The following is a 24,105-nucleotide window of genomic DNA, read 5'->3' as shown; positions in this document are numbered from 1 at the left end:
CCAAACTAGCAGTTTTCCGACCCACCTAACACTGCCTCGATAGCATCAGCAAATATTCTTGCACCCTTTCTATTTAAGTGTATCCCATCCCTGTAGAAGCAATCTCTCCTGTTAACAAGTACAGTCCAGGCTGAAAAAAATTCTACCCCTTGAGCCTTGCACAATCTTTCCAGGGCCGAATTGATCGACAAGGCTCTCATCATATACTCCCTCCTGTCGTGTCTGGGCAGAATTGCAGACACTTTCAAATTCAATCCTATTTCACGGCTTTTTTTCAACAGTGACCTGTACTTGTTGAGTAATTCCGCCGGTCTCCTACTCTTAATATCATTAGTGCCAACGTGTACAACTATATCACCTTTTGTGCCCTTGAAAGATGATATCCGCTCTACAACGTCATCAACCTTTGCCCCTGGCAGACATACCCTGGTCCTGTTCCACCTATCCTTTTTACAAAATATATTCCCCGTCTCCCTGACAATAGAGTCACCAACAATAACTAGTTCCTTTGGGACCAGCGCATTCTGCTTTGGAGATTGCCGCTGTGTTGCCTGATGCCCAGGAGTGAGCTCTGGCGTTGAGTTGGGCAGCTGAGAGCCTGATGGGCCCCTCAATTTAGATCTTTCGAGGGCATCCACCCTGTCCTTCAAACTCTCATATAGGCCCATAACAACGCTGAGTTGTCGCCTGATTTCCTTACACTCCTTACATCGCGCACACACAAAGACATTCCCCATGGCAATATCATGTTCCAGTTTTTGTGTTTCAGTTTGTTGGCTAAAAATAATGTACAGTCATAACTAAAGACAAATTACAAGGGGAGTAATTGATATTGTCAGCAGTTTCAAAATTCTCGATGGTTCTGTGCTATCAACACAATTTGTGTAATGTAATGTTAAAAGCCATACTCATTTTGGCGCTACTCCAGGCCTTGTTTGGACTCAGCACTATTATCACTAAACTTAATTAAGTTGTGATAAATTGCTATAATTTAAGAATCGAGTGCCATGTTTACCTAAAAATATGTAGTGGTACTACTATGGGTAACTATGCCACTTTATTTTTTATTTTTATTATTATATTTTATTTTTATATTTTTTTAAAATTTTATTATTATTATTTATTTATTTTTTTTGCTGGCTTCCAGGTCTGGGTAACTTGAGAGTGGGATTGCTGGTACCCACCGGTATTGCACTACCTCCTGTGGGTGCAGGAATTTGTGCACATAAGCATATATAGGTCAGCAGACCCAGGCTGGTTTCATCTTGCCTGGGCACCAGGCGGCAGCTGCCCAGGTGTTTGCTGCTTCCTGGTGGAGAAATGGCCTAGTGTTTATACACCAACACAGAGAACAAAGGTGGAGAGGGGCTACTGCCTTGGAGCCACCATGTTACATGTACATGCACACAAGCTCTGGATGATGGAAATGTATATATAAATCTATGTAAGTTTTGTATATATATGAATGTATGTAAACTGTGTGTATTAATAAATGGAAAAAATGGAATGTGCTATCAACCATGCTCTTCTTGCTGTTTATGAAAATAGCAAAAGTATTTTTAAAACTAATATCAATAAGTAAAACTGTTCTACGTTGTGTCCCTTGGGTTTCCAAATGTTCACACAGACCAGAGAATGCTCTCTCTTACTATCCAGGTCAAAAAAGTTTGTGTAAAATAACAAAAAAAAAAATAAATAAATAAAAATTAATTCAACTGAACATATGAAAGTTCGTAAAGATTAATTCTCAGAATAAAGTACAGGCAGTTCTCATTTAATGAAGTCTCACTATATAGTGAATTACTTTAATGGACACCTTATCTCTCTGTATTAACTCTGCATGTTATCAATAACTGTAAATAAAACAGAGCTATAATGCTCAATGAGTTCTACATTTGTATTAATATATAGAAATAAAGAGGAATTTACCTCAATGCTTTTTTATGGAATGCTTCACTACAACACCCTCCTAAATTCAATCAGACGTAAAATTATTACTCAATGGGTTCCTTCCCTCATAGATATATGAATGGTCCAATGTATCTGCGATCGGCAGTCAAGATCTCCCAACTCGACCACCAACAAATCAAACCACCACCATGTAACCGTGAGAGACAGAAAACATCTTGTCTAATAATAAAATTATTAAACCCATTAAAATGATTGCGGCATATAAAAGTTAAAATCTTTAAATTGGCTGAAATAATACTGAACATAATTTTGAATAACTTCTCTTCCTTAAACGGACTGGGGCTTTTCAACGGTCTGTCTTGGTCACAGGATAGAAGTAACATAATCGGAATTTCTTAAACTTTTCGAGATTATTTAATATCCTGATGCATGCATGCAAATGACCACGAGTTCGATCTGAGAAATGGGCAACGTACATTAATTGAATTCTTGTGTAATTTGATTTCCCTTGTTTCTGCATCTGTATACTAAGTATTTTTGGCTCATCAAATAAAAAGGTGTGATTCTTGTTGATGGCATGGAATGCTAATTCCAATGCACCTGCTCTAGTCACATGCAATGAAGCCAAATGTTGTCTCATTCGCATATTTTTCGTACATCTTGTCGACCCTTGATATGATGAATCATATTCCTTACATGAAATGTTGTATACTATGTTGTTAATTTGTGTCGAAAATGACAAAAGTATTGTTCGATTATTTAGTTCAGTCTGTAGTTTTTGCGTGGGTCTAGACACAATTTTAAATTCCATATCCCTGAAAAGTCTTAAGTTATTTGTGCCAATTCTCCATGTACAGAACGGATATAAAGTATTTCTTGGGATTATTGCTATGGGCTAAAGTTTTCATTTGCAACTTATTTTTAGTTTGTAATTTAACCTGGTCAATAATAGAAAGAGGATAGCCTTTATTTGAAAATCTTTCAGTTATTGTTTGGATTTCATTGGCTAACGATGTTTCCGATGTTGAATATTTATATGCGTTCGAAATTGGTTAAACATAATAGATTGTTTGTATGCAAATGGATGATAGCTGTCATAATGAAGGAACATGCCAGTATTTGTCTGTTTCCGATAAATATTAAACTGAATGCTGTTGATATGACGTGTCAGTATAAAATTCAAGAAATTCAAACTTTTGTCATTTTCGACGCAAATTAACTACAGTATACAACATTTCATGTAAGGAATGTGATTCATCATATTGAGGGTCGACAAGATGTACAAAAAATTAGAGGATGAGACAAAATGTGACTAGAGCAGGTGCATCGGAATTAGCATTCCGTGTTGTCAATGAGAATCACACCTTATTATTTGACGAGTCAAAAATACTTAGTATACAGAAGAATTACACTAAATTACTAATTGCAGAAACACTGGAAATCAAATTACATGAGAATTCTATTAATATACATAGCCCATTTCTCATATTGAACTTGTGATCATTTGTGTGCATGCGCCAGGATATTAATTAAACTCGAAGAGTTTAACAAATTCCCATTATGTTACTTCTATCCTTGTGACCAAGACAGACTGTCAAAAAGCCCCAGTCTGCTTAAGGAAGAGAAGTTATTCAAAATTGGGTTCAATTACTTTAGCTAATTTAAAGATTTTAACTTTTATATGTCGCGATCATTTTAATGAGTTTAATAATTTTATTATTAGTCAGGATGTTTTCTGACTCTCAAGGTTTATGTGGTGGTGATGGTTTGATTGTGTTGATGGTCGGGTTGGGTGATCTTGACTGCCGATCACAGATACGTCGGATGATTCGTATGCCTGTGAGCGGAGGAAACCATTGAGTAATAATTTTGTCTAATTGAATTTAGGAGGGCGTTGTAGTGAAGCATTCTACAAAAAAAAGCATTCCTCTTTATTTCTATATATCAATAAGTTACACTTGAACATCTTTGCTATTAGGTTGTTGTTCTTTTTTTTTTTTTTGCCATTTTCTGTGTTTATTAAGTTAGCTTCATTGTTAGCTGTATCCAGTTTTATAGGCTCTCAAGGTTATATATATGTAAATGCATATTGTCTTCATGTTCGTTTGTTATCATGTAACAGCTGAATTCCTAGTGGACAGATTTTCATGAAATTTTATATTTAGTTCTTTTAGAAAGATTTAGCGATTATTATTTCTTTTTTTTTTTCTATACAATTTGTTATTACGGCTAAAGTAAAGAAAGCCAACACAAGAACTTAGGAAACTTTTACTGGCCAAAAGCATTTCCTGGTACCTTGCATTCTCGGTAAACACATGCTGCGTGTTATCAGTAGTGGCAGTAGACATCAATAACGATGTACTGATTAGTTTTTTCTTCTTATTAAAAGCAGATTATCCGAGTTCATGAGTGGGCTGAAATTTACTTATGGGTACACCCTCCAGACTGCCTCAGTCTTAGGGTGTTTATTCCCCCTTCCCACTGTATTAACCTGATACGTAAACGACTTCTACAGATGGTGCGTGTTATCGGTAGTTGCAGTAGAAGTCGTTTGCCTATCAGGTTCAAACAGTGGGAAGGGGGATAAACACCCTAAGACCAAGGCAGTCTGGAGGGCGTAACTGCTGTTTTAACCCGATACGTAAACGACTTCGTACCGATAACACGCACAGATGGTGCGTGTTATCGGTAGTTGCAATAGAAGTTGTTTTCCTATCAGGTTAAAACAGTGGGAAAGGGGGATAAACACCCCTTAGAGGATGAGACAAAATGTGACCAGAGCAGGTGCATCGGAATTAGCATTCCATGTCGTCAATGAGAATCACACCTTTTTATTTGACGAGTCAAAAATACTTAGTATACAGAAGAATTATACTAAATTATTAATCGCAGAAACACTGGAAATCAAAAATTTACTTATGGGTACACCCTCCAGACTGCCTCAGCAGTCTGGAGGGTGTACCCATAAGTAAATTTCAGCCCACTCACGAACTCCAAGAATCTGTTTTTAATAATGAGAAGAAACTAATCAATACATCGTTATTGACTTCTACTGCCACTACCGATAACATAGGCGCCTCCGTAGCCAGGTGGGAAGGAGCACCAGTGCGTAGCACACGCTTCTTGATTAGACCGGGGTTCGAGCCCGTCACCACCAAATACGGAGCATGCGGAAAGGTCAGGGAATGACCACCGCACCGGAGCAATATGGCCTTAGTTGCTAATGCTCCTAAAAAAAAAACCAAATAACCGATAACACGCACCATCTGTTTACCAAGAATGCAGGGAGAAGCTGTGATACCGGAAAATGCTTTGGACCACTAAAAGTTTCTCGCGTTGGCTTTCTTTACTTTTGCCATTATTCATTATTGCTTGCGAAGAGATACATATATATAGAGAAAAGAGACTTAAAAGAGTAATAAATATTATACAGTTGTAATTAAACTGAATCGTTAAGTTTAGATAACATAAAGTTATAATTTTAGTAATTAATTGTTAAGAAGATAACTATATTTACTTTTCACTGCTGTGAATCATAGAAAAGAAAAAAATTCAAAAATTTAATTAATTTAAGAAAAAAAAATTAAATGCACTACTGTTACCAAACTTTTTTTTTTTCTTTTCTTTTTTTGAAAATGGATTTTCTTTCTTAGTTATATAAGTAGAATGAAATGAGGATTGCATTTTCTTCTACTTGCAAAGTATGTAGAAGACATACTTACTCCAGGGGCTCATATCTGGTGAGTATGGGCTTTGCAAACCCAGGGTCCTGAGCTGCATATCATCATTCTTCTCTATTTTGGTGATTCTCTTCTACTTCTCTCTCTCAGGGTAACAGGAATATTATGGCTGGTGCAGCATAAGCCTCAGGCTTCCTTGCACCATATGGCTAAAAAAAAATAATAATATGTGCTGGATGGTAAATTCTGTAAAGCAAATAAAACAAAACTTCCTTGGGCTTATTTACTGTAGCCTTGCTCATCTCATGTTTATGGCTTTCTTAGATTGTTTTGTTATCCCTTCCCCGTGATGGAGAAAACTAGGATAAGATCACACATGTTGTGAAAATGGGTGAAAATAGAAACTGCAAGAATGAGCTCTACTGCAGCTGAGAATGGAAACCCCAAAAGAAGTTGTAATGTGTTTTCACAATGAATAATATGATTTGGTATGTGCACACCAAATCATAATGATGACCTAATGGCTGACTGGTCAGTGTGGTATGACCATGCTCACCAGTCAGTCCTGCCTTGGCTTGCCAGAGTGAAAATACATGTGTTTAAATTTTCTATTGTGATCTTGTGGTTTAAAACAAGATATCTGTTTGTGGAAGGTGAGTTCAAATAAAAGGAAGGCTTGGATGTAAAGAAAGAGGTCTTAAAAATCTATGAAAAGAGGGGTGGGTTTGCAATATGGTGATAGCAAGCATGTTGAAATTGACTTAATGTTCATTTTCAGCAATTGTTAAGGGAAGGGATAAAATCCCTGATGAAATTTGAAATGCTACTGTTCAATGACATTTACAAGCATGAAGAACCCCAATTTAAATATTGCAAAAATGGGGAAAAAATTTTATCTCTATGCAGGTGGTAGATGACTTTTATCAACCGGTGAAATACCACCACTTTGCTTATTGGAGGCTTGAAGTGGTAAAACCCATGTTTAGTCTCTAGAGCAAAGTTTCTGGCTGCCCCCTCCCCCCATACTTCTCCTTCAACCCATGCACAGTACTAAGTACTATAGGTTTTGATACCTTTTGTGTTTGGAGTTTTCATAAAAAAAAAAAAAAAAAAAAAAGTCTGGATCAGACTCAGAAGCATTTATCTTTGTGTCTGGCAGTGATAAAGGCTAAAGCTATCTTTACAAACTATTAAGAAGTATGGTGGCACAACATCAACAAAATATGAACTTAAAGCAAGAACTGTATGGTTTGACTGTTTCAGAAAGTGCTATGGGCTCCACAATATCTGAGTTCAAGGTGAGTCATCTAGTGCAGATATTTCAGTGGCTGAAGCATCCTGTGAAATAAAAAAATAAAAAAAAAAATCATTGATGGGGGAAGATACTCTTCAAAGCAAAATTTTCACTGTTGATGAGATGACTCTTCTGAAAGAAAGCATCTCCCAGAACCTCTAGCTAAGGAGGAGAAATTTTGTGATTGAATACAAAGTTGCCATGGGTAAATTGCCTCTTTTTATAGGTGGCAATGCAGCAGGAGGCTTCATATTTAAGCCTTCACTCATCTATCAAGCTGAGAGCCCACAGATATTAAAAGGCTATATATATTGAAGGGTATATATCGAGTCATTTGGTAGTCAGATGCAGGAGGCTGGGTGACCTCTTTACTTTTTGCTGATTGATTCACCAGTTCCTGCTGTTGGAGTTTAAAGGATTTAATAAAGCTGTATTTTCAGGTATTGATACTTGATAATATTCCTTACTATCTCAGATTGTGATCCTCCACTGAGATATCCCAACTGTCTCAGAGAGATCTCAGTTGAGGGCTGTATTTTAAACTCCCAACACAATTTCCATATTGCAATCCATGGATCAAAGAGTTATCGCCTATGGAGTACAGTACCCGAAGAGGATATTTATAAAGGCATTTGCAGAAACTGATGGTGAAAATGTGCCAGCCTTATGAGAATTCTGGAGAAAATTCAATATCCTGGTTGCAGTGAAGATTATCTATAGCCAACAACAATCTTCTTTAGGCCCTGGCGAAATAAATATTGCGGAGAAAATATCGGAGAACCTCAAACCTTTTGTTTGTGGTTCTCTTCGATGCAAAAGATTTCATCTTGTTCTTTTACCATTATCTCCTTTGCAGTAACACTTTCATCTGGCTCATGTAAATTTTTTTTTTTTTTTTTTGCATTTAAAAATTAGAATTTTTAAATGCAATTCTGCACGTGACTTTATTAGACAAATAAGTAACACATCTGCTTCCGATGGTTGATGATGAAGCGGGCAAGCACTAGTTTATTGCCCATCTGATCCGATTTTAGCTTAGCACGCAATTCAAATATTTTTCAACTATCATGTAAAAGAAGATTGCGTTAACTGAAAATTTGCATCCTGTAAAGTGAAAATTGGTATAATTTTCTCAAATAGTGGTAACTTAAAATTGCATTATGCGAGGCCTGGCTGTACTTACTGATTCCACCCTTGTATATTTTTACATACTAGAAGTTCAATAAGTTCTCTACCATAACTATAAATATACTTTATTAAACAAAAAAATTTGTAAAAGAATAAGAGAAGTTTACCTCAGTACGATACTCCCCAGAAATTAAAACAAATATAACATTACAATAAAAAATAAATTGAAAACAATTAAAATTTCGAAAATATTACATTACATTAAAAAATAAATTGAAAACAATTAAAATAAATAAATAAATAAATAAATTGAAAACAATTAAAATTTCGAAAATATTACATTACATTAAAAAATAAATTGAAAACAATTAAAATAAATAAATAAATAAATAAATTGAACACAATTAAAAATTAATTAAAAGAATTTAATGTCAGTTTTGCAAAACAGTTTTCCTTCCTGAAGCTGACAACACTTTTTTGACCATGTGTCGTGATCACAGGAATGAAAATTGTAGGATATGTGTGAGCATGAATCTTAAATAGGGATAAGATTTGTGCTCTCACATATCCTGTAGCCAACCCAAAGAAAAACATGGATGTCACAAAATTGAAGCATCAGACCATCAAATTTTTGACATGGTGTTACTAAAGAAGGACATAAACCAAAAGTTATTTATAAATATATGAAAGCTGTGTACGGTGATGTTGCCCCTTCTGAATACCAGATAAAAGTTTGGTCTAAGCAGTGTCTGGGTATAAACAGTTTTTAAATGGGGTCAAGAATCCATAAAACAAGATTCATGCTCTGGACATTTCATTTAAGTGAGCTTGCATCTTAGATGGAAGATATAGAGAGATAGAGGCAAAAATCTTTTTTAATTTTTGAATGTAACTCCCCTGAACTTTAATACATTTGTTCCATTTTGTTGGCAATGAGAAAATAACATACAAATAAAATTCTCTGTCGTGTCTATCAAAGAATGCAGAAACAGCAGACTTCAGTTCATTATCATCAGCAAAGCGACATATGCTCGAGTTTTTCCTTGAGGTGTCGAAACAGGAAACAGTTACTGGTCCAGATCCAGGGTAAGTTCTGTAAAGTCACACTCTCTCAAAGCAGCAGCAACAGCATGTGACCTGTGCACTGATGCATCTCCTGAAGAAGCACCACACCTCTGGAAAGTTTTTCACTGTGTTTTCCCTTTATGACCTGACACGACATCCCTTAGGATGTACAGTAAGGATGCTATGGCACCCCGGGTGACTGTCTGCTTGCATTCCAAGTAGTGAATGTTAAAAATTCCTTCAGCATCCCAAAAAATGGTGGTCATAATCTTGCCAGCTGAAGATTCTCCCCTGCCTGAAATTTTTTGGGCAGGGAGAATCCTTGTGCTTACATTGCTTTGATCCTTGCTTTGTCTCAGGATTCCACTGATGAAAGTTTCAGGATCCCTTCCATAAAGCTTTTAAATTCTCACAATACTGTATTCTGAATTGCTTCTGTACAGGTGTCAGAAATCTGGGGATCCACCTTGCACTGACCTTAGTCATTCCCAAATGTTCATGGAGGATGTTTATAACTGTTTCCTCGGATATGTCATATTCCCTAGAGATTTCGAACACTTAAATGTCTGTCATTCTGCATAAGGGTTTCCACAGCTTGGCACCTTTCTGGCATGGTCACTGTCACAGGCCTTCTTGGATGTTAATCATCTTCAATGGACTCTACCCCACTTGAATTGTTTTGACCAGAATTTCACATAGTACTCTGAAGGTGCATTGTTGCTATACACAGCCACCATCCTTTCATGAATGGCCTTTGGCTCATTTCTTTCTTTAATGAGAAACTTTGACTGAATGATGCTCCAGTTTCGGCAAATCCATAGTTTGATTCAGGTGTCTCCTTTCTGTTACAGCAGCACAACCTAAAAACATAGTGGGATCAAAATTATATGATTCAAGTTGAGATAAGTAGTAACATGATAAATCACAAATCATTGAAATATAACTATGGGAAGTACCTTAGGTAGATAACTTATTGAACATCCCTTGTAGGTTCAACAGTAAAACAAACACAAAGACCTACTGGTCAGCTTGAATCATACCAAAGAATGTAATATTTCTGAGGTGTTGTTACTGATCATCCTCCATGAATGTTTAGCCACGTCAACATTTAGTTCTCTTTGGGTGTCAAGAATGTGTGCACCTTTTTTGGAAACAGTGCATGGCACTCTTTCTAAAAATCATTCATGATCGTGCGTGAGTAAATTTTAGACATGCATGATGCAGGCCATTTTCAAGAATTGTAACTGGCGATGAAATGTGGATTCATCACTGGGGTCTTGAAGTAAAACAGGAGTTCATGCAGTGAAAACACCACAGGTTACCACATCCCATGACCATGGCCTCTATTTTTGGATATGGAATTCTTTTGATAGACTACATACGTGCCATATATGAAAATAATCACTGGAGATGCCTGTGCTGTTCTCAAAAATTTAAGAGGTGGGGGATCACAAGGGATCTTGATTTTTCGTGACGCTCCTGTGAACAAGTCCTATAAAGCAGTCGCTGCCCTATGCCCTAAGAGATTACAGAAGATAAATCACACACCCTGTATTCCAGGGCTCCCCCCCCCCAAGTTTTTATTTCCTCTTCAGAAATCTGAAGAAATATGTATGGGTATTTATTTTCAAGCAATGATAATCTTAAGGAAGGTATAAATGGCTTTTTCAAAGGCCAGAACAGACTCCCCCCCCCCCCCAAAAAAAAAAAAAAAAAAAATATTACCTCTTTGCTCTTAAAATGGAGATGTATTGAACTCGTGGTGATGGGGAGATATATATTTAGAAAAAAATAATTAGACTATGTTGTTTATTTCTGAGTTTAATAGCCTTTTTTAAAGATGCCTGTCCTATTATGTAATAATGTATTATTTTATATGCTTTGTTTTCTGTCCTACACTTTAAAATCTAAATTTTAACCAAAATATTTTGTTGATATTCTTATTTATATATCTATATATTTATTTAACAGTCTGTGGAGCTCGCTACAAGACTCGTCCAGGTCTCTCTTATCATTACACCCATGGACATAACAATGATTCTACAGATAATACAGAAGAAGAAACTAGTTACACACCTCCAAAACCTACACTGCCACTAAGTAATTCTTATGCCTCCCAAATGCCTCCAAATCTTACTTCTTGGCCAGTGTCTGCATCTGACGATCCTATTGCAGGTGAGAAATTTATTTTTGAGGATTAATCTGATTACACTGTGTGTGTGTGTGTGTGTGTGTGTGTGTGTGTGTGAGAGAGAGAGAGAGAGAGAGAGATGTGTGTGTGTGTGTGTGAGAGAGAGAGAGAGAGAGAGAGAGAGAGAGAGAGAGAGAGAGAGAGAGAGATTTTTCTTTAGATGTGGTTTCTGTAATTGGGTATATCTACGTTACGTTACCTTAAGATAACGTAACGTAGATGCCACAGTTACCTGTCATAAAACCCATGAAAAATTCATCCGAAATTGGTATTTAGATTTTATTTCCAAAGTACAAGTATCTATGTGCAGAAAATTATCGAAAGTTTGCAGACTGCATATTATACTGAAGTAGTGAAATAGGATGGCATCCTGAAGAGATTCCATTTCACATATATCAGCCAGTTACCTATAAGTGTAAGATTATTATAAAATTATACTACAGAATAAGATTATTATTAAAATATATTATTAAGTATAAGATTGCATATATTTTTGTATACATGCAACTTCTTACTGATACGTATATCTACAATGTCCAAGGCCATTACCACCACAGATGGGAAATGCACTCCCAGATAACCTGAGCACTAACTTTATATTCTTCATTTGTATACTGTTCACTTTCCTCCAACTAATTTTTTTCCACACATGGGACTATTAGTTTATACGACGACTGGAGTGTCTAATGTTACCCTATTTCCTTTTTTCCCAATTTTGCCCATTGTTAGCTAAACTGCTATACCATTGCCTGTGACCACAAAACACAACTTGTACCCTAAGTGAATATATATATAAATATATTGTATGTAGAAAGTGTGAAGATGAGTGTATGTATGTATATATATATGTATACAGGGTGTTTCAGTTAAACGTTTCAGAACTTCTAAGAGGGGTAGGGTACATCCTGACAACTCGAAATCATATAGCAATGTGGGGTCGGAAATGCTTTCCTGAAGCGGTGTTGTACAAAGAAGCACCATAAAGAAAATAGACCGTAAGTGAGAAATCGTTTTAATAATACACGAAAAGAAGCAAAAGGTACATGGATTAAAGTAAGTGTTCGAAGTTTCTTCCACGGGCTACAATGCACGCCTCACATCTCCGACACATGGACATCCGAACATTCTGGAATACTCCAGGCGAATTTCGAATTTCTTCGGCAGCTACTGCGATTCTTGCAACCAGCTCCTCAGCATTGTCAACAGGGGTGTCATAAACTAGCGATTTCATATGACCCCAGAAATAAAAATCAAGACATGATAGGTTGGGTGACCGAGCAGGCCAATGCACGGGACCACCATGTCCGATCCACTGTTGACCAAATGTGACATCCAGGTAGTTACGAACATCTCCGCTATAATGGGCAGGGGCTCCATCGTGTTGGAATCACATTGTCTGTTGCGTCGATGCAGAAATCTGTTCATCTCTCAAAAGTTGTGGCAATACTTGCTGCAGAAAGATCAAGTAGATAGGTCTGGTTAGACAACACGGTAACAGGTAAGGTCCGATGAGGTGATCTCCCATAATACCGGCCCATACATTGACCGAAAATCGAATCTGTGCTGCACGACGTCGTATTGCATGCGGGTTCTCGACCGCCCAGATATGGTCGTTATGCGTGTTGAAAATTCCTTCCCTTGTGAAGGATGCCTCATCGGAAAACAACACTTCAGCAGGAAAAAGGGGATTTGTAGCACATTTTCCAAGGTACCACTGTGCGAAAGCAATACGAGGTGCATAATCCTCCGGTTGCTGTGTCTGGACACGCTGCACGTGAAATGGATGCATGTCTTGTTCTCGGAGAATCCTCCAGACGCTGCAATGGGAAACCCCGACTGCGTTTGCTAGACTTCGTGTACTCGTTCTTGGATTCCCCTGTACATGCTGCAGCACATTCTGTTCGACGGCTGGAGTCTGTGCTGTTCTTACCCTGTCCCTGTCAGCTCTTTCAAATGAACCTCTCTCAGCTAACCTCTGGTGCAGTCTTGCAAAGAAATTATGACTGAGAATACGCCTCATCGGATATCGTTCCGTGTACAAACGCTGTGCGGCTGGCCCACTACAATTTGCAGCCCCGTACGCGAAATGCATATCGGCAAACTCTGTGTTCGTGTAATCATCCATCCTATTAACTTGGCGTTCTTGTGCGAAATTAAGATTCCCTGCACTAAAGCTCGGAATTTTCGATTCTGCCCATTGGTATATGATTTCGAGTTGTCAGGATGTACCCTACCCCTCTTAGAAGTTCTGAAACGTTTAACTGAAACACCCTGTATATATAAATATATTATATGTAGAAAGTGTGTATGTATGTATGTATGTATGTATATGTATATGTATATATATACACACACATACAGGGTGTCTCAAAAATATTGGTACAAACGTTTAGGGGAGTTAGGTAACATCTAAAGGAATGTGAATCGCATAGGAACCCATAACCGGAAACGTCACTGTAAGTTGGTAGATGGCACTGTTCATCAGTTCGCGAGAGGGAAAATTTCTGGTTTACTCATTCAAGCAGTAGTCGCTGCACAAAGAATATGCATCGATATACGAACTGTGAGCTGACAGACATGCACCTAGTGTATGGATTAGCAGAGGGCAATGGTCGAGCCGCTCAACAAATTTATGGAGAACGCTTCCCAGACCGACATGTACCGGACCACCATTTGTTTGCACGTGTGCATCAAAATTTGTGCGATTATGGGTCATTTAGAGGTAACAGGAGTAGTGCGGGCAGACCATGTTCGATGCGAACTGCCGCCATGGAAGAAAGTGTGTTGAATGCTGTCCAGAATAATCCTACTACCAGCACACGTGCCGTTGCCTCTGCCTTAGGAATGTCTCGTTGCAGTGTACAGCGTGTCTGGCACGACGATTCCTTACACCCCTTTCATCTCCAAAGGGTTCAGTTACTGCTCCCCCAAGATCATCCTGCACATGTGGCTTTTGCACAGTGGTTTCTCCAAGAAAGTGTTCAAGACTTGTAACCACATAATATCCAATCAAATTTGTTAGACAAGATTTTCCCGTAAAAAACCCATGTTGTGTGTGAATTATTGCTGTAGTCTTGTCTAGATGCACTTTCTTTGAACACCAGTGTATATATATATGCATGTATTCAAATTTTAAACAAAAGTACTCTTGTTTAAATAGAAGATTGATATCATACCTTTAATATAGGAAATCTTGACCTGACGCTCACATCAAACTAATCCGGTTAATATAATATAAAATCTTTAAAACTGTGAACGTATTCCTATTAAAGGATTGTTGAATTTTATGATATATAAAAAAACTTAACTTGTCTTCAATTCACATTGTCTGCTAACTGCTATCAAGGAAGAGCCAAGCACAGGTTGATGTGCATCATCTGCACATCAACCTACCCCAAACTAAACCCATCAGCATTGATAGACCAGAAAGAGAACACAATTATCAAACTGTATTAAAACTATATTAAATTAAAACCATATTAGAATATTCTTAGGCTGAACTTCTTAATACATGACCAGGTATTTCGGTTGTAAACCGTGCTATTCACACATGCGCGTGAAAGTCCACAAGTCCAAAATAGTATATGGTCTCCGTACATTTATAGAACAACAGTTTAATTTCATTTCAAGTGTTTCAGCTTTTAACAGTTTTATGTATTCTTTCTGTGAATTAGTTACTTTAGCTTCGTTAAACAGAAAAACGTGGTTCTCCTGAATGGCGTGAAAGGGAAGTTCAGATGCACCTGTCCTTTTTGCCCTCACAGATGCCTTGTGTTGTTGTAAATGCATCGAAAGATAATTTTGAGTAGAACCGATGTAAAAGGAATTGCACTCCCCACAAGCAATGTTATAGACAATATCGGTTTGCTCCATGTTAGAGACTGAGGTTGGTTTCCTTGCCCTCAATATTGTCTGAAGTTTACTTATCGGTTGTGCAACTATTTTGAATTCTGTATTTTTAAAAATGTTAATCAACTCTCATACCATTGTTTGTACATAAGGAACGTTAGTAAAATATATGTGTGGTGTTTTTAATCACCGGAACTGATTTGGATTTTAGTTTCGCCTGTCATTGAATGTTCCTAATTATACCTAGTGTATATCCCCTGTTTAAAAATATTGTTGTAAGTTCCCTGAGTTCGTCATTAAGGATTTCTTGTGTAGAGCTTTATCTATACACATTGTGAAATTGGTTGAAAATTATACTCCTTTTATACGTAAAAGGGTGGAAGCTCGAATAATGTAAAAATTTCCCTGTATTAGTAGGCTTCCGATATTTTTAAAGTGTATGTTATCATTAACCCTTCTTAACATAAAGTTAAGAAAGTTTATAGAGTTCTCACCTGATTTTTCTTCTTCTAAAGTGAATTTAAGTCTTGTGTGTATATTATTAAAAAAAACTCATAAGATTATTTACACTGTTTTCATGTGAAATAACAAGGATATCATCTAAATACCTACCATAAAATGTTAACCTGTGAATATATGGATTTAAATATAATTGTTCAATAGTATTGAGATAAATTTCAGCTACTAAACCACTCAGGCTAAGTCCCATGAGAAGGCCAAAAATTTGTCTGTAAATATCCGATTGAAAATCAATATAATTAACCTCTATAAGAAATCTGATTAAATTAAATATTTTAGCTATAGGTAACTTGGTTTTATATAACATTATGGCATTACTGTTGATCAAATCCCATAATCTGTCGAGCGAATATTTAACATCTACATTAGTACACAGTGAAACAACATCAAGGGAAAACAACCCATAATCGTTATCTAACTTTTTATCTTTTAATGTATTAAAAAGAGAATTGGAATTTTTTATGCTAAATTTTAATGTAAGAAGTAACGGTTTATGATTTCTTATAAATAAGACGCAAAAGACGAATTTTTGTAGGAAACAGTCTGATCGGATAACCTGTTTTATGTAACTTTACTTGTCCAAACAAGGTCGGTACATTGTTAGTTCTTGCTTTAAGATTCTTTAATGTCGCCATTGTAATATAATCTTTTCTTCTATATTCCATTGGCACCTCCATAGCCAGGTGGAAAGGAGCAGCAGTGCCTATCACACGCTTCTTGATTAGACTGGGGTTAGAGCCCGTCACCACCAAATACGGAGGATGCGGAAAGGTCAGGGAATGACCACTGCATATCCCCAGAGCAATATGGCCTTAGTTGCTAATGTTCAAAAAACCAAATAACAACAACAAAATCTGTATTCCGTTAAAATATTATTGAACTGTTTAATCAAGTTATTGAACATACTTCTTTATTTCAATCGATAGGTGGAATTATCAGATATGATACTCTTCAATTTCTCAATGTAATCCTCCTTATTTAAGAGAATCACCGTGTCCCCTTTATCCGCTTTTTGTATTACAATATTATCGTTTTTCTTTTAAGTTTTGTGATCCGATTCTTTCTTTCTTGCTTTGATAATTTGGGTATATTAGGATCCTTAGTTATTTATAACATAATTTATCAGCTGTATTAATCGCTCATTTTCAGTGTTCCTTAAACTGTATTCAAATTCAACTACTATTTGTTTTTTTAGAAGTCGTGTAGGTGGCAGATTATAATTAAGTCCTTTTCTTAAAAGATTTATTTGAACAGTTGATAAATTATATGTGGATAAATTTACAACACCAAGGTTCGTATTATTTCCTTGCTTATCTGTCTCATTCAAAATAATATCATTGTAAGGTGTAACTAAATCTGTTGCCTCATGTTGTGTAATATGACTAATACCTTCCACTCCTACATTGTGTCGTATTTTCAATACTATAAGATTGTGTATTACTCTCCGTTCGAACAACAAATCTATTCTTCACCATAATTAGACGTATTTTGTTTGTGTGTCTAGTATTTATTTCTTTTTCTAATGCTCGTTTTCTAATTTCAATAACAGATTTTAAGAAATTCCAATCGTTAGAATGCAAATATCTTTTAATTTTATTTCGGAGGTTTTGTAGTTGATTAAAGTATTTTTTCTTATTAATAATTCTGCTATCTTGACCATTTGTTTTGAGATACTTTAAAAGCTAATTTCCATATGCATACTATCTTTTGTTTGAGGGAAACCCTCGCGAATTTGGGGATTATATTAGACTTTAAACAATATTTGAGAAACCTAATATGAAATTTCTGTGTCTTGTATTTTAACGTAATTCCAATGTATTCCTGAACCAAATCATATAAATGGTTGTTCATATTGTTCAAAAGAATGAGCAAAAATAGGTATTATTAAATGACTAAACCGGAGAAAACGTAAAACATGTCAACGTAAAAAACGTGAAGAATGAAACAAAAAGAACAAATTTTAAAAGGAAGATGCTTATATCCGAGATTAAAAACAATTAAAATGGTACTCATGTACACTAAAAATCTTTATTATTTCATTGTAAATACTGTCAAAAGTATATATCCTGTAAATAATCTGACACTGATTCTATTTTATTGTTGGCTCTGGGGGATGAGTCCGAACTTCGATGTGGGCTCCGTCTCCTCAAGCCTATTGTCCATCAGCCAGTGTAAAACCCCTGGCATTGCTGCTGTGAAGGGTCTATTGTATATACCACATTTGTATACAATAAAGATTATATATATATAAAACGATGATCGAATTAAAGTACATCGGAAAATGGAATGTGATAAATGAATATGCTAACAACCGTATGAATAATTAATTTCTGGCAGGTGTAAGCGTGGTACTTATGATAGATGGTTTTCTAAAAACAATGAACAAAAGGAAAATACACGAGATAATTTTCCAAACGATGCATGGACCGGGCTAACTCAATCTCCTTATATAAAATTTTGCTATATGTAATGGTACTTAAAACCGGAGTAAAATGTATGTATGTATGTATGTATATAAATGAGTATTCAATGTAACCTTAAGGTAATGTTTAAAGAGTTACATATGAAAAGAGGTATACAGTTGATGAAATGGTTTCAGTTAATGCAAGATTAATAAATCAGGTATGACAGTACTGTGTATACCCTGATGAAATACCCCATCATATATCAGTATTCATTTCAGCCGACATCAGATCAAACATTTTTGCATTACCTATATTAGACCATTTTCTAAAAATGTTTCTCCCCATATCTGATGACAGCTATACCATTTTCATTTTATTTGCATTTTATTAGTATTTCGATGTACTAATTTTACTTTACAGTTCCCCCACTTTATATTGTCTTGGCAATTCAGCCCATAATTTTCTTAATTCATCATAACCTCTAGGATATTAACATTTTTTCACTTTTCACAAATCTACTACACTTCTTTTTCTACTTTCCTCACCCTTCTAGTTACTGGCACTTTGTGTAAATTTCACATTCATTTATGCATACTTAATTCAATATATGAATAGAACTTATATGTACGCGCGCGCGCGTGTGTGTGTGTGCATAAGTTTGTATTAATATATTGAATAAAGTATGCATAAATGGATGTGAAAGTTACACAAAGTGCCCGTAACTAGAAGGGTGTAGAAAGTAGAAAAAGAAGTATAGTAGATTTGTGAAAGGTGAAAGAATGTTAATATCCTAAAGATTATGATTCAAGTCCAACAACATCAAACTAAAACGCATCACACAAGACATTGGTCTTTATAGAATTGGCAATTTTACTACCCACTGCATTGAATTTTGCAATATTAAATTTACACAAATGGTTTGACAATATACCCTGATCCTCACTTCTCAATAAGCATATTACCTTCAAACAGCCTATACATCATTCTTACAATTACGATCCTCCATTAAAAATTTGTAACTATAAACAACTAGCTACTAACATAGGAAATATTCTACCCACTGATCTCCCATGCTACTGGAATAACCCTATTTATGCCCATATATTGATCTATATCATAGGCATATTATTACAAGCAATCTTAACATCATTAAGAACCATGACTTAAAAACTGCTATGAGCAAAGGTTTTAAATACAGACCTATAAATAAAGCTAACTTTAGCATTAGCAAAGGCACATGATGCAAGAAAGCAAGCTTATATAGCATCAGCCAAAAAAAAAAAAAACACCCTTATTTCACCCATTCACTCGCTCCAAATGTTTGTCAAGCTCTGCCTTGAATCTATTTAAGCTATCAACTTCTACAACAGATGGAAGTTTGTTCCAGCAATCAACCACCCTCTAGCTAAAGGCAAACTTCCACACATTTATCTTACAACCGTCTTTCCTCAATTTGAATTTATGCTATCTCAGGCGATTATTCTGAGCAAGAGGAAGAAACCCATCCACATTGAGCATGCTCAAACCATTCAAGCCTTTATACACCTCAATCAGATCACCTCGCAGGTGCCTAGTCTCCAGACACTGTAATTTGCAAAACTTAAGCCTTCCTTTGTAAGAGCAACCCTTTGTTCCATTGACTAATCTTGTTGCCCTTCTCTGTACTCGTTCCAACAGCTCTACATCCTTCTTAAAATGAGGCCTCCAGACCTGTATACAGTACTCAAGGTGTGGCCTGACCATTGCCTTATACAAGGGGATAATCACCTCCTTATCCCTGCTAGAAAAATTCCTGTATATCATTGACAAGACACCATGAGCTACTCTTGCAGACTGTCTGCACTGCTCAGAAAACTTCATAATATCAACAAAGTATTATATTTAAATCTAATACATTTTGCTAACAAACTTGCTTCAGAATACAACAATAAGGTCACCGTAGCCTACTGGTCAGGCGCGCAGGTTCATAAATACATGTGCCTTGAGTGACTGGGGTTCAAGCTCGTGACTGCTGAACACAGTACTGTTTCTTGTATTCTGTCTATTTTGTGAACTCCCCTGACCGTTTGGTCGTCCTGGAGTATAAACAGAAAATTTAATTTAATTTAATTCTACATGAAGCATACCAAAATTGGATCACCGTCGTATATCATGACATAGTAAAAGCTATATCTAATGCCTACAAACTGTACAATAACTTTTACACACCCTTAAAAAAAAAATAATAGAATTACAAGACAATTTTATCATCACCCTGGTAGATAGAGCTTCCAACAACTTTGCCATATTTTGTAAACTATTTTACTGTAATCAACTTAAAAATGAAATAGAAGAAAATAGTTCCACTTTCACTCCCTGCCATCTTAATCCTTCTGCCACAGTTAAAAAGCTAATTGCTTTACATAAAAAACTACATACTGAATTACAGAACTTAACCCTACCATTTCTCTATATGATTGCTGAATTCCTTAGCAGCCTGTAGGTTTCAGATTCATTACCAGTTCCAAAAACAGTGGCTGCTATCTTCCAGCCAAATCTCACATCTACTTGGGTAATAAATAATAACCTAGCTATCATCAAGATCTTGAAATCTAATATTACCGTAACAAACATAGAAACATTTGATTTCACCAACCTTTTTACCTCCATACCACATAATTTAATGATATTTGTGCTAAAACAGCTTTTTCACAGATACAAAGATAAATTAAACATAAATGAAAATACTTGGAACAACTGTGTAAACCTCTGCTTACTCAATAACTATATTTTCGATGGCAAACTTACTTATAAACAAACTATTGGTGTTCCTATGGGTTCCCAAATTTCCAGCTTAGCATCAACCCTATTCTTGCATTATTATGCATTATTATAATCTTGCATTATTATAATCCTAATTATAATCCTAATTATAAAAAAAGGCGTCCGGCAAGGCTGTCCATTATCTCCCATTCTTTTTAACATCTATTCGGAAATGATCTTCGACCAAACACTGGCTGACAAGAACATCGGCATAAAAGTTAACGGACACTACATCAATAACTTAAGATATGCCGATGACACAGCACTAATAGCGGATTCAGAACAAGATTTACAGACCATCTTGAACGAAGTGGACATAGAAAGCCAAGCATGGGGGCTACGAATCAACAAAAAGAAAACAAAGGTGATGAAGGTCAGCAGGACTGCAAGCAAAATCATGATCAAACTAAACAACGAAAAATTAGAGCAAATACACCGCTTCAAGTATCTCGGAGTACTCATTGATGACCAGCTGAACCATGAGGCCGAAATCAAAAGCAGAATTGAACAAGCCAGGCAGGCATTCACCAAATGGAGAACCCTCCTCACCGACAGAAGCTTGAACATCATGCTCAAATTACGCACATTGAAATGCTACATCTGGCCAATACTGCTCTACAGTGTAGAAACCTGGACTCTAACATCAGCCACTACAAAAAAGCTACAGGCCTTCGAAATGTGGCTCTACCGAAGAATGCTGAAAATTCCGTGGACAGCCAAGATAACCAACGCACAGGTCCTGCAGGACATGCACACGGAACGGGACCTGCTCAAAACCATCATCAGCAGGAAATGCAAATACCTAGGTCACATCGCTAGGAACCAACAAAAATATCACCTACTACCACTCATCCTGGAGGGAAAGATCGAAGGCAAGAAACGCCCAGGCAGACCGAAAATGGCATGGCTAGATAACATCAACACCTGGCTTCACATGACAACAGCACAAATTCTACACGCAGCGCTAGACAGAGAACAATATCAAAACAAAGTCGCAAACGCCATTCGGCAGCATTAAAGAAGAAGAAGAAGAAGAATTATAACCTATTAGCTTTCAGATATGTTGATGACATCCTAGTCTTAAATACGAACTTTGAACGTATAGCCAAAGCTATTTACCCTAATGAAATTAAACTAAATAAAGAAAACTCCACTAATTACACAGCCAACTTAATTGGCCTCAATATTACTATTAGCACTACTTCACCTCCATATAATATTGACATATATGATAAAAGAAATAAATTTAACTTCATATACCTTACCAACTGGCATTCCAATATTTCCAACAAAATACATAAAAATATAATATGTACCCAAACCGTCAGATTAGCTTACGTATGTAGTAACCAACTACTGTTCACCAAAGCTCTACAACTCCTTTATAATAAGCTTGTCAACAATAATATCCCTCTCTACTTTGTAAAATATTGTTTCAATATAGTTTCCCATTTTATCAGAAATAAATTCATTTATAATTTACTATGAACTAAACGTTTAGAACAGATACGTTTAGAACTCAGTTCTAAACGTATCTGTATACAGGTAGCCCTCGTTTTGCGCCAATCTGATTTGCGCCGATTCACAATAACGCCAATCATTAACCACAATGCCATTTTTATTTTTTTTATTTTTGTAATTTTTTTATAAATGGAAAGTTTAAAATCATCAGACAAAATTTATTGGTATCATACTGTGCTATGTATCGTGCACCTGTTCATGTGATTTAGGACAGTCTAAACCAATCAGCAATTAGCACATTTGTATCAGAGACAAGAAAGATTCCCACCCTCAAAGTAACTACTTGTGGATGCGGGTAGTAAAGGTCCATGCGGTGAAGCATTCAGTTGGTTGCTGTTTACACTATTTACACGTGTTGGAAATTTATTACGCTAACATTTTTTTTATTGATTGTGCTATATTATTATTATTATTATTTAATAAATTAAATAATAATAATAATAGTGATAGCCGTGTGCAGTTTTTTCCAGTTATGTTATAAAGTTTTTAATTTAATAGAATAAAGACACACCATGTCTGGTAAAAGTAGTTAATTGAATCCTAGTGTAATATTTGGAGGATAGAATCTGATGAAAGCCACCCTAATGTATGTAGGGCTATGAATATGCCTCCATCGACTATTTTTACAATTGTGAAGAATGCTAATAAAATAAAACAATCGATGCAAAGTGGTAGGTAAAATTTTTGGTGCCCAGAAGCTAACCCTGTGATTTCCGATTGACTCCATTATATAAAGGGTTCCATTTGCACCTGTCCCCCCCAAGAACCTAATCCCTGCATAAATCGAGGGCTACCTATAGTTGTAAAATTATCTGGTGGAATTCCACTACTTGGTAAGTAATAGCTATACATGATTTCTGATGTAACTATTTTCTTCGGATTGATTACCCTGTCTTACTCGCTAAGTTTCTACTGTTATGTTTTCACTTTTCTCATGTATCCATTGGATCTCTTTTAATAATCTTTTTTGAAATTACTTATAATTAATTACCCATGTTGAGTCTTTGCTGACTTCTGTTAATTTGTTTTAAGTTATGGTTTATATTATATGTAGAATTGGCATTGGGTCCTGGATTTTTCAAACTTGTGTTAACATACTACACCTTTTAAAATCAATCTCTTAGTTTTTCCATTAAAATTATATAGCAACCTTCAGAATTTAGTAACTTTGGTCTTTACCACTAAACTTTTTATATATCACTTTATACAATCTCCTAACTACATCACTATGTATAGACACACCAAATTTTTGATTCCTTGGAATTACTTCTTGTTTTTCCTTCTTAAGATTGAACTGTTTCCTGTTCTTACATAATTAGATTCTTAACTACACTACCATTGGATATGTCAACTGGTACTTTATCCTTGGATTCATTTACTATTCTTTCCGCAGTGAAATCACACCTGTGGATTCATCTAGATTTATATACATGGAATTTATTCATGTTCTTCCTCCATACTATAGTTGTTTCCTTGGAATTGTTTCATTTACATGGACTTATTTCCTATTCTTTTATAATTGGATCCTAACTAACACCACCTTTGGATCTTAAGTCACCATGTTACTTATTTCTAGGGATTTAAATTAGTTCTTTTTCCTTGGATGTATTTTCTTGCAGAATTGGACTATAGATCATAATTATTAATCTATTTATATCTCAAAACATTTGATGATTCTTGTTTTCTATACTCTGATACGTTTACAATCATTCCCTTATATGAGACTATTCAGCTTAATAT

The 24,105-nt window shown here is 35.8% G+C and overlaps 1 protein-coding gene across 1 annotated transcript in view; it reads left to right on the top strand.

Moving 5' to 3' along the window:
- Window positions 1-24,105, top strand: part of LOC150088572 (zinc finger protein ubi-d4-like) — a 232,773-nt gene that overhangs the window by 60,476 nt on the left and 148,192 nt on the right. Inside the window, exon 5 of the mRNA XM_090370812.1 lies at window positions 11,050-11,253. Within this exon, the coding sequence (XP_090226938.1) occupies window positions 11,050-11,253 (204 nt within the window). The remainder of the gene's footprint in view (window positions 1-11,049; window positions 11,254-24,105) is intronic.

The sequence above is a fragment of the Mastigoproctus giganteus genome, chromosome 3, assembly GCF_048544385.1.
Source record: "Mastigoproctus giganteus isolate SK-2022 chromosome 3, ASM4854438v1, whole genome shotgun sequence".
NCBI classification, from domain to species: domain Eukaryota; kingdom Metazoa; phylum Arthropoda; class Arachnida; order Uropygi; family Thelyphonidae; genus Mastigoproctus; species Mastigoproctus giganteus.
The sequence above is the reverse complement of the archived record's forward strand: the minus strand, read 5'-3'. Positions and strand labels throughout refer to the sequence as shown.